This window comes from Ylistrum balloti, unplaced genomic scaffold (genome assembly GCF_031769215.1).
Source record: "Ylistrum balloti isolate Yb309-2 unplaced genomic scaffold, AGI_CSIRO_Ybal_v1 Utg369772, whole genome shotgun sequence".
NCBI classification, from domain to species: domain Eukaryota; kingdom Metazoa; phylum Mollusca; class Bivalvia; order Pectinida; family Pectinidae; genus Ylistrum; species Ylistrum balloti.
In genome coordinates, this window is record NW_026781965.1 from 889,327 (window position 1) to 906,835 (window position 17,509).

The 17,509-nt window shown below is 35.4% G+C and overlaps 1 protein-coding gene across 3 annotated transcripts in view; it reads right to left on the reverse strand.

Moving 5' to 3' along the window:
* Positions 1 to 17,509, reverse strand: part of LOC132543993 (CCR4-NOT transcription complex subunit 6-like) — a 47,536-nt gene that overhangs the window by 21,913 nt on the left and 8,114 nt on the right. The window contains exon 1 of one of the 3 annotated variants that reach the window (XM_060207549.1): positions 1,999 to 5,732. The exons of the other annotated variants lie outside the window; for them this stretch is intronic. Coding sequence (XP_060063532.1) covers positions 1,999 to 3,544 — 1,546 coding nt within the window. The 5' untranslated portion in view covers positions 3,545 to 5,732. Of the gene's footprint in view, positions 1 to 1,998; positions 5,733 to 17,509 lie in introns of those variants that run through there. 3 annotated transcript variants of the gene reach the window in all.

The window sequence follows — 17,509 nt, forward strand, 5'->3', positions numbered from 1 at the left end:
CACCTAGCAAAGGTCCCAAACTTTACACTATCAAAAACCAAATCTCAAACCCTCCACCTTGCACACAGGTCCCCACCTTTACATGATCAGAAGTTGGAATTTCAGGCCTCCAACGAAGAGAGACCCCCACCTTCATGTCATCAGAAGTCAGACGTCAAGGCCTCTACCTATCACAGATCCTCATAATCACACTATTCATATACAGCACCATGGCCGCCACATGCATCCATAATACATGTTTAACCTGTGTACACTACATTCAGGGCCTTCACCCTAGCACTAGGCCAAATATTTCAAATTCCATCCTTTTATTATTATTCATCACATATACACTGAACTCTGTGTTCCAATGAGAATTCAGAATACATTGAGTTCTATATGTTTGGAAGGAAGTCAAAATACTTGAGTAGAAACTGAACATCCATCAGCTGGTAGCTATACAAATATAGTCACCACTGTAGATTCACCTATACTTAAGATTACACACAAACTTGCCATCATTCATTCATCCGACCTAATGGATGATGGTCTATTGTTATTTATCATGGAATAATACAATTACCAAAACAAACACTGTCAAGTTATCATAGACTACACAAAAACAGTCTGGTCAATATATCTATGAGTAACAGATGCAGTGGTGTAATATACACGCTGGTGCTGTTATTGAGGAATCTGTCTGGAGGTCGAAACATATGGGCCAATAATGACACTTCTTTGTATCTATCTGAATATACAATATGTTACACTTGGTCCAGTTATACAGATGCATCACAACAACTACATAATCCAAATTGATAGGCTTAGATGTCATCACTACCACATGTTTGATCATCACTTATCTAAGTAACATTCACGTCAATCTCCAGCAGATATTGTACCTGGTACTTCCTTTTGGAATATCCACTACAGAAGTACATAAGCCCTTCATATCTGAACTCGACCCCCTTAAAATTCATCTGGTTTTTTCACTTTATACTCTGTTACGATTTCAACCTATTATACTTAGGGGAAACCTCTTTAAATAGACTTGTTTTGGTCTAACTTGGCAAGGATAAGCTTTCACAGTTAGGGTGGTTCTTTATTCATAGTGACACATATATCACTGTTACAAAATCATTGTACCAGAACTGAATACTATTTCATAGCATTAATGGCCTGTTATCAATCTAAAAATTCCAACACAGAAAACGAGTAGTTTAGGACAATATATAGATATGACATGAACTCTTCTGCCAAAATAAACTGAGTGGTGTAACAGCAACTTACAAAGAGTTATGATTTTAGTTTAGGACTATAGGTTCAGTGACCTGGTTTCTGAATTAAATAGTATAGCAGGCTTTAATTGTGTCACCATGAAGCTCTTTCAACCATTTCAGTTCAAATGTTTCAACTGATCAACCCTGAAGAAAACAAAGATAGGGTACAAGGCAGACCTGAGGAAATTCAACCTTTGTAGATTGAAGTCAGTCACACCTGACTGAAACTAATGCTTATGCTTGAAATAATGATAACAGTTTATCATATTTCTAAAATTACTCACAGAATTATATAAAATGATGTACACCTGAGAGACATTTATAATAAGTGTATACACTTACAGTGTATCAAGGGATTTCCTTGTTTATAAGGTTTTATCCTTAACATTAAGGTTATATTGTCCTTACATAATGGCAGCAATCTTTATTAACATAAAGGACACTCAGTCTGTCTTCAGAATAGAACTCAAAACCTCTTATGAATAAGGAAGAGCTTTAAAAACATTTGATGGTGATCTTATATCCTACATATATCCCACACAAATTTTAAGCATTTTATATTCGTATTTAATTAAAATCCAAATTCCCATTCTGTATAATTGTACATTAAGTTTCCCATGACCATATTTGCTGACTTGATCTGGATTCCCATTCAATATCATTATACATTAAGTTTCCCATGACCATTTCTGCTGACTTGATCTGACAAGCACATGTCAGAGATTGTTTATATACTTACAAGATCTAAGTTGATTTGGGGGTATCATCTGTGTCTTTGGGACATTGGTTGTGTTCACAGGATGGTTGTAGATTGAGGAAGTGAGACTGTATACTGGAGGGTACATGTACGGCCAGTACCAGTGTGGCACCAACATATTAGACAGTTCTGTCATTGATTCAGAAGGGCGGTCACCCAAAAGACCTGGCTGCTGCATAAAGTCAGGTACGGAATGATTTCTGGAAATTGCATAGCTATTGTCAGCACTGTGTAGCTGACCTATAATGCTTGATGAGTCGTTGGTATCCATCAACCAACTATGATCGTAGTACACAGTAAATGTTACATCAGTTCCTGTCAAATCAATGTACACACTATCAGGGAAGAGGTCTTCACTGGATTTACCTCCCTTTCCAGCGATATCAATATCCAGCAGTTGTCTTTCCCTGTCTGATCTTTGGTAATTGTTCTTTGGATTTCTAGATTTGAATGGTTGAGCATTTTTGGATAATTTAGACTGGACAGGTGGGATGGTAGGTAAGGCCTTTGAGGAATCATCGACGGCAGAGGAGGCTTCAGAAGAATCGGTTAATGATATCACAGATACCTCTTCTGCTTCCGAGTCTTGAGTAGAAGTGGGCACAGTGTAGGACGTAGAACTTGGTTCCTCATTCTCCTGACTCTTGTGGAATTCAAAGGCATTATCGCCATGGTTATAGTAATACTGACTATTATATAAATCAGAGAGACACTGGGGACACTCTGAAGGCGGGCAATCGATCCGTACTAGGGGACAACCTGTTGTAAAAAGAGCCAATTTCTCCAACTCATCTTTCGACATTCTGGAATTCTCTGAATTTTCATATGAAACAGACTGATCCGAGTCTGACTGGATTTCAGAACTAGAGATAGTAGATCCATTTTCGCTCTCAGTATCTTCTGTTGTGACAGATCCTTTCTCACTACTATTCAAGTCGTTGCATATGACATCAATATTTTCACATTCAATGATGCTTCTGGGCCGAGAGCTGTCCTTTGTGTCAGTTACATAGTTTGCATTATTGAGAACATAATTAGCCACAAGTTTCGAATTTCTGTTTTGGGCACTATGTGTAAAATTTGTAAATCTGTCTTTCTTATGGGATTTCTCTATTACAGAGATTAAGGCACTTAGATGTTTGACATCATTCTTTCGTTTGAGATGTTTGATGTTGGTGGTAATGTCATCTCTACCCTGAGAACTATCCCCTTCGTTGTCTACAGATACCTCAACATCCTTACATTTGAATTCTGTGTCTGCCAGAGAGCGCTGTTTCTGTCTCAGAGCTGCCTTTAGCGAATCCTTTAACTGGATGACAATTGGGGTATTGGCTTTTGTCGGCTTCTGGCGAGATTTCTGTTTCCATTTTGGACTGTTTCTTGATCGTTCTTTTTGGCACTTTTTACATGCAGGGGGAGTCATTGTCATAGGACTTTTCCACAAATTTTTGACATAGGTGGACTCTACAGGATCAACAGCATCCATAATACTGACCACTTCCCGCTTGACCACAGCCATTTCAGCCATTTATGTTTAAAGTTATTATACTGACCTTAGCACCACATCCTGTTACGACTACGTCCTCTTTGTTATGACAGGATGTGTCCTATTAACGACCGTTTACTAGTTACCTGTGTATCACTAGACAAAGACTTCTAGGTAAAAAAGCATCCCAACACCTCCACAATTACAGCCACAAGGTCTTACTCACACAGTAGTCTGTTTATACATCAATTACTACACAAACACACTAATACTGAAGCAGTGATTTCATATAGAGTCCAAAAGTCCAGGTAATAATCACACCAATAACTGTCTCGAGGTAAAACCAATAGTAAAAACTAGACAAAGAGCCGATCCTCACATGGCATACAAGTTGTTCATTGACACAGATCTCTCTCCACCCGAGACTTGTGCAATTCGTAATGTCTCCTTATAAAGCTTGTGTGCTGTATATCCCTATCATACCATAGAAATGAACTCAATAATGTGGAAATGAGATCAACATTAGAATTTGATTTAACTGCGACAATTTCCTGGTCTTTGTTCAGCTAATGACATGTGCTTCGGTATACAGAGTCCAGTGGACAGGAGGCCATTGGCCCAGTAAATATTTAGTCAGTAAACTTGATCTGAGGAACAGTCAGCAAGCTTAAGTGCTATTTATAAAGATGTCATTCCAAATGTTACATCACCACCTCATTACACGTATATTTGTTGATGATATCACTGATTACTTATGTATTACAAACATCCTTCCAGCCATTTTCTCTGACACCATTACAAATCACATCACATATAGTCCATATCTCAATCGCATCAACTGAAGATTTTTGTTTAGAAACAAACTGGTATATGGTAGGGTTGAGTGAGGTGAGGTGTCTACCGTGTTCCCCAAGGGCTGTATCACACTGGGGTTACAACACCTAGGTAAGGTATACACAGTACTATTAGTGTTGTACACACATGTAGCTCCAGTCCTGTTGGTGGTGTGGTTCACGCATGTCTGTGTTCAGTGGCGGGTATATATCCATTCAAGTTCAGTAATCTGTGTATGATTAATTTACCAATCCTGCAATAAAGTCCTGTGCTCTGATCTTTGAACTAACAAAGCAAATCACAGTGTCTTTCAGTTGAACAGGTCACAATTGTGTTGTAGTTTAACAAAGACTTACAGTCTGGTTATTTAAATTTTTTGTTTTTCAAAAGTCTGTTTGACACCTAGACTTATATCACCAGTTACTACTTCATAAGTCAGTGTCCTTATTCACCCGCACACGGTTCTTTCCTTTTTGAGGACCATGTGCTTTTACTGGCCGTTCGTACACGCTGATTACTTTTATGAATGGCTGTGAGTAGGAGTTGTAGTAGTGTTATCTTATCGGGTAAGATTCCTGACCTTGTACCTGATGACAACACCGGCCTCTGTACTCTCCCACATTCACAAGAATTAAACCCCATTGAGGGGCTAGGCAAAGGGAGGGGCCATGGATGAGTAACACATCACTGCAGATCTATATGAAATCCTGTTACATTCCTCAACCACATAGTGTAAAGACATTAAGCAGTTGTGACGTGTAATGCTGAGGTGAACTATTACGTGTACTCCACATACCAACCTTGTTTTTCTTTTCCTTAGTAATCCCTTTGTTTGTGTTTTGTCTGTTGACCATGATAAAATATATGTTATTCTCAGGAAAGCTGAGTTACGAGAAAGAAGTCACGGTATAGATATATGCAGGTAGAGATGCTCATTAATCAGTGATTATGATGTGTATATACACAGGTAAAGCAGCTCCTTCATTAATCAGTCATTATGATGTGTAGCAGACCAACATGTGCTGCCCATTACTGTATGTACATGTGTGTCCCTGTCTCACCTCTACAGTTTAACATCCTCCCCTGCACTCCAGGGCCCTAGCTAGGTTGATAGTGTCCATTCATCAGTTGATGCAAGCATGGCCCTGAAGATGTATCTACCTTTGACCACAAATAACCAAAGGAGGTGTAAGTGTCCTCTCGGTAGACCCTACAACTTGAGTCTTGTTGGCTATGTACTCCAGTGTGTACATCCATTAACCTGACCTATTCTGTTGGTCAGCCAGTGCCATTGACCATTGGATGATGTGTTCTGGATAATATGCCCCCAGCTGCCTCCCCAAAACAAGTCCTCAGGGCCTCACTAACACATATTCCATGATGGTTCCCTCTTGTCTTACAACTAGCTCATCATCTCTCTCCAGTGCAAGGGAAATCACCTCAACTTCATGACATCACAAATGCTAATCAACATCTCCAGCATCCATGGCTAGTCACATGACCGACACCATTGCCAAAGAATAGCTCTGGTGTTCCATGGGTTTCTCCATCAATAGTGAATGGCCACACACCACAACCAATAATACAGCCTTTATCACTCTCATAACATAGTGAATTGATCAAATCTCAGGTGTAGTCAATCGTTCAAGAAATAAACCTTGACTTCAACTGATACAGTGTAATATACTCGGAATAAAGATAGCTCAATTTAATCCTAATTCTGTTTCGATTGATCTTGCTTCAAATAACATTTTTCTGCATTTATATTTGATCATGTCAATTTTAAACATTACACACATTTCAATGCTACATATATAAAACAATATTTGCATAGGACTTCATCTTTCTGGGGAACCTTGTAGAGTCGGTACCATTAGGTGTATATAGTAGACCAAGAAATCAATACCTACGTAGCTCCAACAATATCAAAATGTCATTACACGATTGATATTGCACAAAACATTTGTAAAACTCTCCTTATCTGGACCGAGGGAAAGCCACAACTGACACTGCCCTACATTGGGGTTTGTTCCCATTAGCCTGCACAACCAATATATAGAAGCATCTAATGGTGATTTTTTTACACAGCATGATCCCATCAGATGCATAGCCATTTCATTTCAACACATGAGCTTCAGCTGGTTATATTAACCCTCAGATATAACTGACAAGAATTTGAGATTCTGTTTATCATACCAACAGCTTGCTGCATATTTTGAGATTATCTATACTTCAAAAATAAAAGCATAACCAAGTTGTGAGTGATGATATTCTACAAACATTTTATCACAGAACACAGGAATAAAAAGGCTTGCACTTCAGACTGATAACTGAAGATTAGATAAAATCATGTAGAAAAACTTCTATACACACACACATATATATATATATATATCTAAATATAATCTCTAACAATTATCACAAACAATATCTGTAAATAAGGAACATATGGTCTATATTTGCAATATTCTATATTCAACTGTATTGTTTGACAGAATCTGTGGCATATATTTCATATTTCACATCTAACTGTATTTGCTGACAGAAAATGTGGTGAATATTTGTTATTTTACATATTTCTGTATTGTCTGACAGAATGTGTGGTGTATATTTGCAATATTCTATATTCAACTGTATTGTTTGACAAAATCTGTGGCATATATTTCATATTTCACATCTAACTGTATTTGCTGACAGAAAATGTGGTGAATATTTGTTATTTTACATATTTCTGTATTGTCTGACAGAATGTGTGGTCTATATTTGCAATATTCTATATTCAACTGTATTGTTTGACAGAATCTGTGGCATATATTTCATATTTCACATCTAACTGTATTTGCTGACAGAAAATGTGGTGAATATTTGTTATTTTACATATTTCTGTATTGTCTGACAGAATGTGTGGTGTATATTTGCAATATTCTATATTCAACTGTATTGTTTGACAGAATCTGTGGCATGTATTTGATATTTCACATCTAATTGTATTTTCTGACAGCAAATGTGGTGAATATTTGTTATTTTACATATTTCTGTATTGTCTGACAGAATGTGTGGTGTATATTTGTAATTCTATATCTAATTGTATTGTTTGACAGAATCTGTGGCATGTATTTGATATTTCACATCTAACTGTATTTTCTGACAGAAAATGTGGTTTATATTTGTAATTCTATATCTAACTGTATTGTCTGACAGAATGTGTGGTGTATATTTGTTATTACATATCTACCCGTATCGTCTGATAGAATGTGAGGTGTATATCTTTAATTCTATATCTAAATAACATTTATTAGGTCATATTTCTTTATAATACACCAATTTTACGGTTACATTTCTATGTTTTTAAATTTTTCTTCAATTTTTTCCTACAGATATATGTAACTAAACCAAATATGTTGAATATTGAATTATACACTAAAAAAAAAAAATCAAATTCCAATGTGTTATACACACACTTATTTTTGAACTGAATGAAATAGTGATGATGAGGAAAGTAAAACATAACCATTCTGCTTTATAACCCAAGAGGACCAACTACCAAATCTCTGGGGTTAATTTTTTATAAAAAAAGGGATATATTAATTTCAAAAGCAAACGAAAATAAAGAATTACTCAAAGCGTTTGTCCCAGATCCAGCATTTTAGAGATGGGCCTATATCTCTATAACAATTCACTGTGTTCAGATTGTGTATTTTAATTGAAAAAGAATAGCCATACACTGCTGTACATATTTTCATTCCATTTTTGTTAAAATAACAAATCTGAAATAAAAGGGATAGCCAATGGCGCACCTGGATATATTTGGTTTGAAATGCATAGATCAAAGCACCAATACATAAAATATATACATATACATGTATGCTGATCAAGTGCTTTTATCTGGAAAATTAGCATACTAAGTGATTTAGCGAAGTCAACATTTCATCACAGAACTATCTAATATATTGATTTTTTTCCTCAAAAATATTCTACAACTAAATTAAAAGTGAAAATTATAGTAAATGCTACTAAAAGGTCAGCAAAATGACACAAGATGTCTAACAGCCATACTGATAAAGGCAGTATATACATATGTATTGACGAGAAAAGCACTCGTTGTAACATGTCACAGACCTTTTGCGTCTAAGTTCTGTCAGTGATGGCCTACTAAAATATCAGATCAGTACCATGGTTCATTACTACATAATATTGGTGACCTTTTTAGTATATATATAGAATTGCTATAGCAGGGATATCATCTTTCTGAGAACTACCACTTCTCTACTAAAAACTTCCGGCTTTATAAAGTTTCAGGCGTGCTCATACATTTATCTATAACGGTTGACTGCTTATCAAGTAAACAACACCTAGTTTCTTTTAAAAAGAAAATGAACTGGTTTATGCAGAGTTGAGCATTTGCATGTAGAGATAAATACCATAATAAAACAGGAATATCAGTGAACAGTGGACACTAAATTTTAATTTAAAGAGCAATAATTTATGCACTGCACATTCTCTTATTATGGCCATTCAGCATGTTAAATCATCCTAGCTTAAATCAGAGTAAAGTTATGCTCTGGACACAGAATTTTAACAAATGGCATAACTATTGTTGTAGGCCTAGAATTTTGGAAGACCGCATAAGGTCTTTATTATGATGAATATCATTATCTTAGTTCAAATGACAGCAAAGTCATGCTCTGAAAATTCAAACAGAGGTCAACAACTCTGAAAATAAGGGTTTGTTGATCTTGAATTTTGGTAAAATGAACATTGAATTAGTATGACGTCAAGATTCATGATCCTTGCTAAACCATGAGCAAAGTTGCAGGACAAGAAAGGATGGATGGGAAGATGGATGGACAGACAAGGCGGCTACTCCACGCTTCCCCACAAAAAAAATTTGGGGAGTGTAAAAACAAAATGACAAAACACAATGTACAAAATGTATTCTTTTTGTCATATGCTCTTTGGTCTTCACTAGTAAATATGAAAATCAAAACAGATTTGTATAAATTATAGAGTACTCCTACAGTGATACACAGGTCAGATACTCAATCAACCCTACAACCCCTGACAACCTGCCCCTGGAGGCCTGAGTCCGCTTCAGGAAGTATATATACACCCTTCAATAAATTTGGTCGCTACCAATCCACGGTTAACAACCTTCCCAGACAGATCAGGTCAAGCTTCAATGATTACATTCTAATTGGCCACCTGATCAGATATTACTATGAATTCTGATACCTAAAACCTGGCATTTTATAAATATGTTGCCTCATGTTCAGTATTTTGTGAGTAATCATAATCAGAATTAAATCTGCCTATAATATGATGTTTTCAATATTAGTCAGATTTACAAATCTATCCTTCACATTATCTTAATCAGACTTACGCATACCCGCTTTATTATGTGTGTGATAACAATAATATTTACACATACAATCTTTATTATGAGTGTTGAGGTAATCAGACTTACATATACCCTCTTTATTATGTGTGTAATTGTAATCAGACATATGCCCTCTGTATCATGTGTGTAATTGTAATCAGACTTACACATACCCTCTGTATCATGTGTGTAATTGTAATCAGACTTACACAAACACTCTTCATTATGTGTGTAATTGTAATCAGACTTACACATACCCTCTCTATCATGTGTGTAATCGTAATCAGACTTACACATACCCTCTCTATCATGTGTGTAATTGTAATCAGACATATGCCCTCTCTATCATGTGTGTAATCGTAATCTGACTTACACATACCTTCTCTATCATGTGTGTAATCGTAATCAGACTTACACATACACTCTTTATCATGTGTGTAATCGTAATCAGACTTACACATACACTCTTTATCATGTGTGTAATCGTAATCAGACCTTCACATACCCTCTCTATCATGTGTGTAATCGTAATCAGACTTACACATACCCTCTCTATCATGTGTGTAATCGTAATCAGACTTACACATACCCTCTCTATCATGTGTGTAATCGTAATCAGACTTACACATACCCTCTCTATCATGTGTGTAATCGTAATCAGACTTACACATACACTCTGTATCATGTGTGTAATCGTAATCAGACTTACACATACCCTCTCTATCATGTGTGTAATCGTAATCAGACTTACACATACACTCTGTATTATGTGTGTAATTGTAATCAGACATATGCCCTCTCTATCATGTGTGTAATTGTAATCAGACATCCACATACCCTCTTTATCATGTGTGTAATCGTAATCTGACTTACACATACCTTCTCTATCATGTGTGTAATTGTAATCAGACTTACACATACCCTCTTTATCATGTGTGTAATCGTAATCAGACTTACACATACACTCTGTATTATGTGTGTAATCGTAATCAGACTTACACATACCTTCTCTATCATGTGTGTAATTGTAATCAGACTTACACATACCCTCTTTATCATGTGTGTAATCGTAATCAGACTTACACATACACTCTGTATTATGTGTGTAATCGTAATCAGACTTACACATACACTCTTTATCATGTGTGTAATCGTAATCAGACTTACACATACACTCTGTATCATGTGTGTAATCGTAATCAGACTTACACATACCCTCTTTATTATGTGTGTAATCGTAATCAGACTTACACATACACTCTGTATTATGTGTGTAATCGTAATCAGACTTACACATACACTCTGTATTATGTGTGTAATTGTAATCAGACTTACATATATCCTGTACTTTTTGTCTGTAATTGCAATCAGAATTATGGCATAATAATACAAAACACACGCAAAGGACAATTTAAAAAAAAACTGTCACTTTTAACTTAAGATATTTTGTCATAATCAGGTGCAATTAATTAATGCTAAGACTAGAACACAACAGCATCCAACATGGATGCAGCTTGTTAAGACACATTATACAACAATGTTTTGATTATAAGCCAATGTAAATAAGGACACAAGTCTACATAACGAGATGTTTTTAAGTAGACAGGTATGGTGTATAGGTGAATCTATCACTAGACATAGAGTAGTGTATTCATATATCAGTTTAAAAGTTGACAGGTACAATGTTTTCTGCATATCTATAAGTTTAACTTGACTTTTTTTATAATCAAACCTGGTATGTTGACTGATTTCTGTTTAGTGACCTACCAAACAGGAAAGACTTTCACATTAATCATTAGTTAAATCAAATTAGCATGTAGCTTATGAACATTATTATACTTGATAAATTATATTCTAACTTCAAAAAACTTTGTGAATAAATTAAACTGATACATGTATCTATTCATTTAATGAATTAATGCATTCAAAGGTAATTATATGTTTAATAAAATGATGTTGGTTTATCAAAAGTACTGTCAATGACATATATTCACATTCAATGACTAAAAATTAACAATTTTAAAGAAAATGTTAGCCTTCATCTGTATAGGTTACACTTCCAACCTCTATATAATTAGGATCCCCCTCTCCCAACTTTTTGCCTTAAAGACTTAAAACTACCTTTGGTAAACACATTCAAGTTTCCAGAATTTGTGGAACTATAGGCAGACCATTGGACTGATTGTTTATACAAATGTGTACCTTCACCAACCCTTGAGACCAGCTGGTCCTTTTGCCTGTATGGAAAGAAATGCCAACAAGTCACCTGAGTTATGTGGGTGCTTGCATGCGCAACTGTGATTGTGACTTTGACAAAATTTATGTCTCTAGAAGAGTATAATGATGAAGTAATTTTGATGATAAGGCAGTGAAATAGGTAACCCTAAAACCTTATCATCCTTAAGATAAGGTAGCTTATTTTCAATTAAGCAGGTTAAGATATCAATGATTAAAGAACAACACAGAGAGTACAATTGTCTTCAGCTTCAGAGAACTATGTATAGAAATATGTTTAATAATTAGAAATTCTATACTTCCCCATTTCATGACAGGCTCTGCATATGTTGCGATTATGGGTAAGAGCATAATAAATTACAATCCTCATTTTTAACCAAAAGACTTCCCATGATGCACTCAAGACTGATTATCAGATACCAAAGGCCAGTAAAGAAAATTGTCAAAAATATTTATCATTAGATTACACATTAGGCAGTAGATTGTTTTACAGGTGTTAAATGGCACTTTTGTGGAACTGTCTAGAGAATAAAATGAAATCAAGGTGAGAGTCCTTCAGTTAAGGATTGATCATTACTTGTTACGTACTATATATGGACTTAATTGGTACAATGAAATCAAAGTCATGGTGAAGGAACTAACATTCAAGGAAGTTAAACTATGATATTGAGGTATTTGCCATTTAGAGAAAAACAATTTCAAGTACACAATTTTTCATAAAATTCATGTTGTTTGTTGAAAATCTGAGTATGATCTTACTTGAAAAACAAGAATCAAGTATCATTTTTTAAACAAAATTTGAACTCTGCACGATAGAACACTTAAAGTGTCAACCACAACTGTTCAATAGTCTCTTCCCTTGACAACTTTATGAATTCCTCACATCATATTGCACAATAATGCATAGTTAGGGACGCACTATCTTACAGAACAGACAATGCTACTTGACATTTAAAATCCTGTGCTTAAAAAATGCAAATATATACATGTTTGCATATTTGAAAAGTAAAAACAAAAAACGTTACACTAGCATTTATGTCTGTTCTTCCTGATCATGAGGTACAGGTCAAGCTGCGCTATTATTCTAGGGGCCAGGAATTCTGATAATCCCTATGTTCAGGATATAGAAATGTTGGGAGTTAAAGCAGCCAATAAGATTTTTATATTCCAAAGGCAGTGAAGGCACCAATGATATTGTAAACTACTCAAAACTACAAAGATATAAAACAAGCCACCAATATTATTCTAAACTATTCAAAATTACAAACATATAAACAGTCTTATTTTACTGTCAATTCCATTATTTGAAAAGATATGATTAATCTGCCAAACAAGGAACATGAAACATTTAGCTGTTCAACAAAATTTTATTAAAGATATTGGACTATTTCCAAACATTACGATCTATAACTGTTATAACACTCCAGTGTACATAATTAACTGGTGGTTTGTGGTAACTGAGATGATTAATGACCTGTTTATATCCTGCTGTAATCACATATCCTGAAGTTTATTGACTCCAATCGCCCTTTTGGATTCACACACATGACAATATGTAACAGTTCCTCTTAGCTACATAATTTTTGTAGCATGTTTTCTTGTTTATTCAATAAAGGAATGGCTACAGGGTTAGAAGACGACTTTAAACTGACACATCATCCATACAAATGCCTGGCAGTACGTAATATAGCTAAATAACAATGAAGCTGGTTTTGTGATCTATCTGTGGTAATTACAGACAGATTTAAGATCATAAACAGGAGAGCATTTACTAGAGATATTTCAGTATATATACAGTGAAATTTTAACTAATATAATATATTTACAATGTTTTTTTTGTTGTTGACAGTACATTTAATCACAGACATTGCAATAAAGAAGACATATGATATACACCACTTTCCATTAGTAGTAGTTTTTTTACATGTCCCTGTACAAAACACTACATCATAACTATAAAACTGTACAGAATAGATAGGACTGGTATTAGACAATTCTAGAAATCTATTAAACCATGTTGAGAAAGTAAATATTAAAACATGTAACAAAAATTTCACTGGTATTTGTAAAGTGAATGAAAATGAATCATTGTCACACGATTGGTTGATACGTTCCAAGTGATTATAAATAAACTACCTGTAGTATCACCAGAGTTACTTCCCTTTATATCATATTAACCTGATAATGAAAACATCCTTTAGTAGTTTAACTTATTGAATTATGTAAAACAAAAATACTATAATAATATATATTTCACATATCCTTTACATTGAAATACTAAGATCTCTAAAATTGGTGTTATGATTTGTTCAGAATGATGTCATCATATGTAAATTTATAATTATGTCATCATATCAAGAAACATGTGTAAATCCATGATGTCATCACAAGGGTGACATGTGCAATGTGTTTGACTTGATGTTAAGACTGACTCATACGGAAAGTGATCTTAACATATTTTCTGAAAAAGGCTTCAGGGCAATTGTATCTTCAACATGTCAGTTAAACTGTGTAGTAATGGTCTCAAATCTCACTTGCAATTTCTGAACACCTTGAGGCAAAGGTGTTAATAGATGTTAGGGCTGTCCAAAGAGTTGTTATAAGCAGGTTGTGCCAGGTGCTCCTAGAAATATTAAGGTTGTGCCAGGTGCTCCTAGAAATATTAAGGTTGTACCAGGTGCTCCTAGAAATATTCATGTTCTCCTGTCAAGCATTGTGCTTGAATTACAATGCAAGATTACAAAACAGTAATTTTGTTTAAAGACTTAACATTTAGTTGACTCCAGGACCTATTATCTTATGTGTTGATTAGATCTAGTAAGCTCTTCATTTCTGTACACTACATTATATATACCTGGCATATGCATATATCATAGCTGTAACCCTTGTCCTTTTTGAGGAATTTTTTGTTTGAAAGTGTTCATCACATTTTGCTGTCATGTGATCATGAATGTGTCAGATACAATTTATTTTGTTCACTTCCGCAGCATATCTTCACTGACAATAGAAAATAACTCAAGAATGCAATTTTCAGAAGTTAATCATAAACAGCAAAACTGTTGGGTTCAAGTATCACCCCTCTAGGATTAGTTTTTGCTTTGTAGATACACAGTATTTGGAGTAAAGACAAACTTCAGTGACTGTAATATAACACATGGTCTGTATGCATTACCACACAACTTCATCATGTGATATGAGAGGTGCTCCAGCTAGTAAGACACATTGCAAAATTATCATACAATGGAATGATTTTCACAACTGCCACATTTTATCACCGCTATATGCAAGGGACATAACTCTATACTACATTAGCACATATTTGAAATATAACACATCTGCCATAAAGCTACACCATTACAAAGTTATACTAGTTTGAGATTTTATGCTGGGTTCTGTCCTTAAATGACCATAGCTGTTGATAGGATGTTTGACAATGAAACCAAACCTTATCATCTAATAGAACAATAATGAAGGGTTTTTCTCTTTCACCATCCCTCAAAATAGTACCTAGCCTATGTAAAAGTTACCTTTGAAGTTTTGCATTACATATATTCATTTACCCAACTGGATTGTTTTCAAGTTTATTGCCCCTTGAACCACCAAGGCTACTTTACAGTGAAGTTTCCTTGTAGAAGCTAATGGCTACCAATAATGAACAACATACAAGAGGGCTATTATGCCATCCTGAGCAGCTGGCGGAAGTGTCTTGCCAAAGGACAACCATGTTGGACCTTAATATTCCACTGACCACCTTTCTGTTGTTTCAAACCACAAACCTTAATCTTCTCCAGAGGTTGTATAGCTAGGCCAATGCACTACCAGCTGAGCTATCAGGGCCCCAGCCAAGGTCTATTCCGTGGAAAGGTTTGTTTTGAGTGATGTGACAGGCTTATGTCTACCCTAAGGGTTGTTTGACAAAGTGTAAACAAAATGTAGATAATGCCATTGAGGCTATTTTTATTCCATAATTAGATTATTCTTGTTTTTATCAAAATTTTGAAGATAACGGCCTGTACATTTTATTTCAGCAATCATAAAATGACCCAAAATTTCCACAATTTATTTTATTTATAAAAGATAAATGATTTTCATAAATTTACTCTTTTCTCATAAACTGTAAGAAGTAGACTTTATATTTAAGAAAGCATCCTTTATAGTTCAACAGTTTTACACTTCGAACTTTTACATCACATATACAAGAGATTTACGAGGGATCTTGGTGCCCACCATTGTTTGGTCTTTACGAGGGATCTTGGTGCCCACCATTGTTTGGTCCATACGAGGGATCTTGGTACCCACCATTGTTTGATCTTAACGAGGGATCTTGGTGCCCACCATTGTTTGGTCTTTATGAAGGATCATGGTGTCCACCATTGTTTGGTCTTTACGAGGGATCTTGGTGCCCACCATTGTTTGATCTTAACGAGGGATCATGGTGCCCACCATTGTTTGGTCTTTATGAAGGATCTTGGTCCCAACCATTGTTTGGTCTTTACGAGGGATCTTGGTGCCCACCATTGTTTGGTCCATACGAGGGATCTTGGTACCCACCATTGTTTGATCTTAACGAGGGATCTTGGTGCCCACCATTGTTTGGTCTTTATGAAGGATCATGGTGTCCACCATTGTTTGGTCTTTACGAGGGATCTTGGTGCCCACCATTGTTTGATCTTAACGAGGGATCTTGGTGCCCACCATTGTTTGGTCTTTATGAAGGATCTTGGTCCCAACCATTGTTTGGTCTTTACGAGGGATCTTGGTGCCTACCAATGTTTGGTTTTTACGAGGGATCTTGGTGCCCACCATTGTTTGGTCTTTATGAAGGATCTTGGTGCCCACCATTGTTTGGTCTTTACATGTTCCTTAAAAGTTTTTTTTTATCTTCTTTTTAATGCTTTCCACAGTTTTTGCTTTTAACCACATGCATTTTGAAAATTCTTCTAAAAAATAGCAATAATAATCTTTAACTGCCAAACCCAAGATGGTTGGCTATCAGCTGTTTTATCTTTATGATCAGTCCTAAAATAAAACATGCACAATTAGAGACCAAGGGAAACTACATATTAAATTGGAAAAAGATAATTATGTTCTTCCAACTTATATTCATCACTCTTGTTGGTCCAGATGGAAGCATGCAAGGTGTCTTACTGTGGGAGGAAACCGGAGTACCCGGGGAAAACCCACATGGTCGGGCAAGTGACCCCATACCTTTTCACATCCATCCCAGGAATCGAACATTGGATTGCTAGCTGAAAGGCGAGTGCATTATCATGGCACCACCTGACCACCCCAGAAAGATCCATCCAGTGTTTTTCAAGAAATAGAGATTGAATAGCTCAAGCTATAAATATATAACTGCACATATCATAATTCTTTATCCTTTTTGCATCCAGTACTTCTGCAGAAATAGCAATAACAATCTTCCATTGTCAAAATTCAACATAACCATTTGTCAGCAATTTTGTTTTTCTGAACTGTTCCAAAATCAAACAAGCACAACTAAGAAACTTTCATATGAAATATGAGAAAACACAGCCAGTGCTTCTCAAGTATTGGTGATA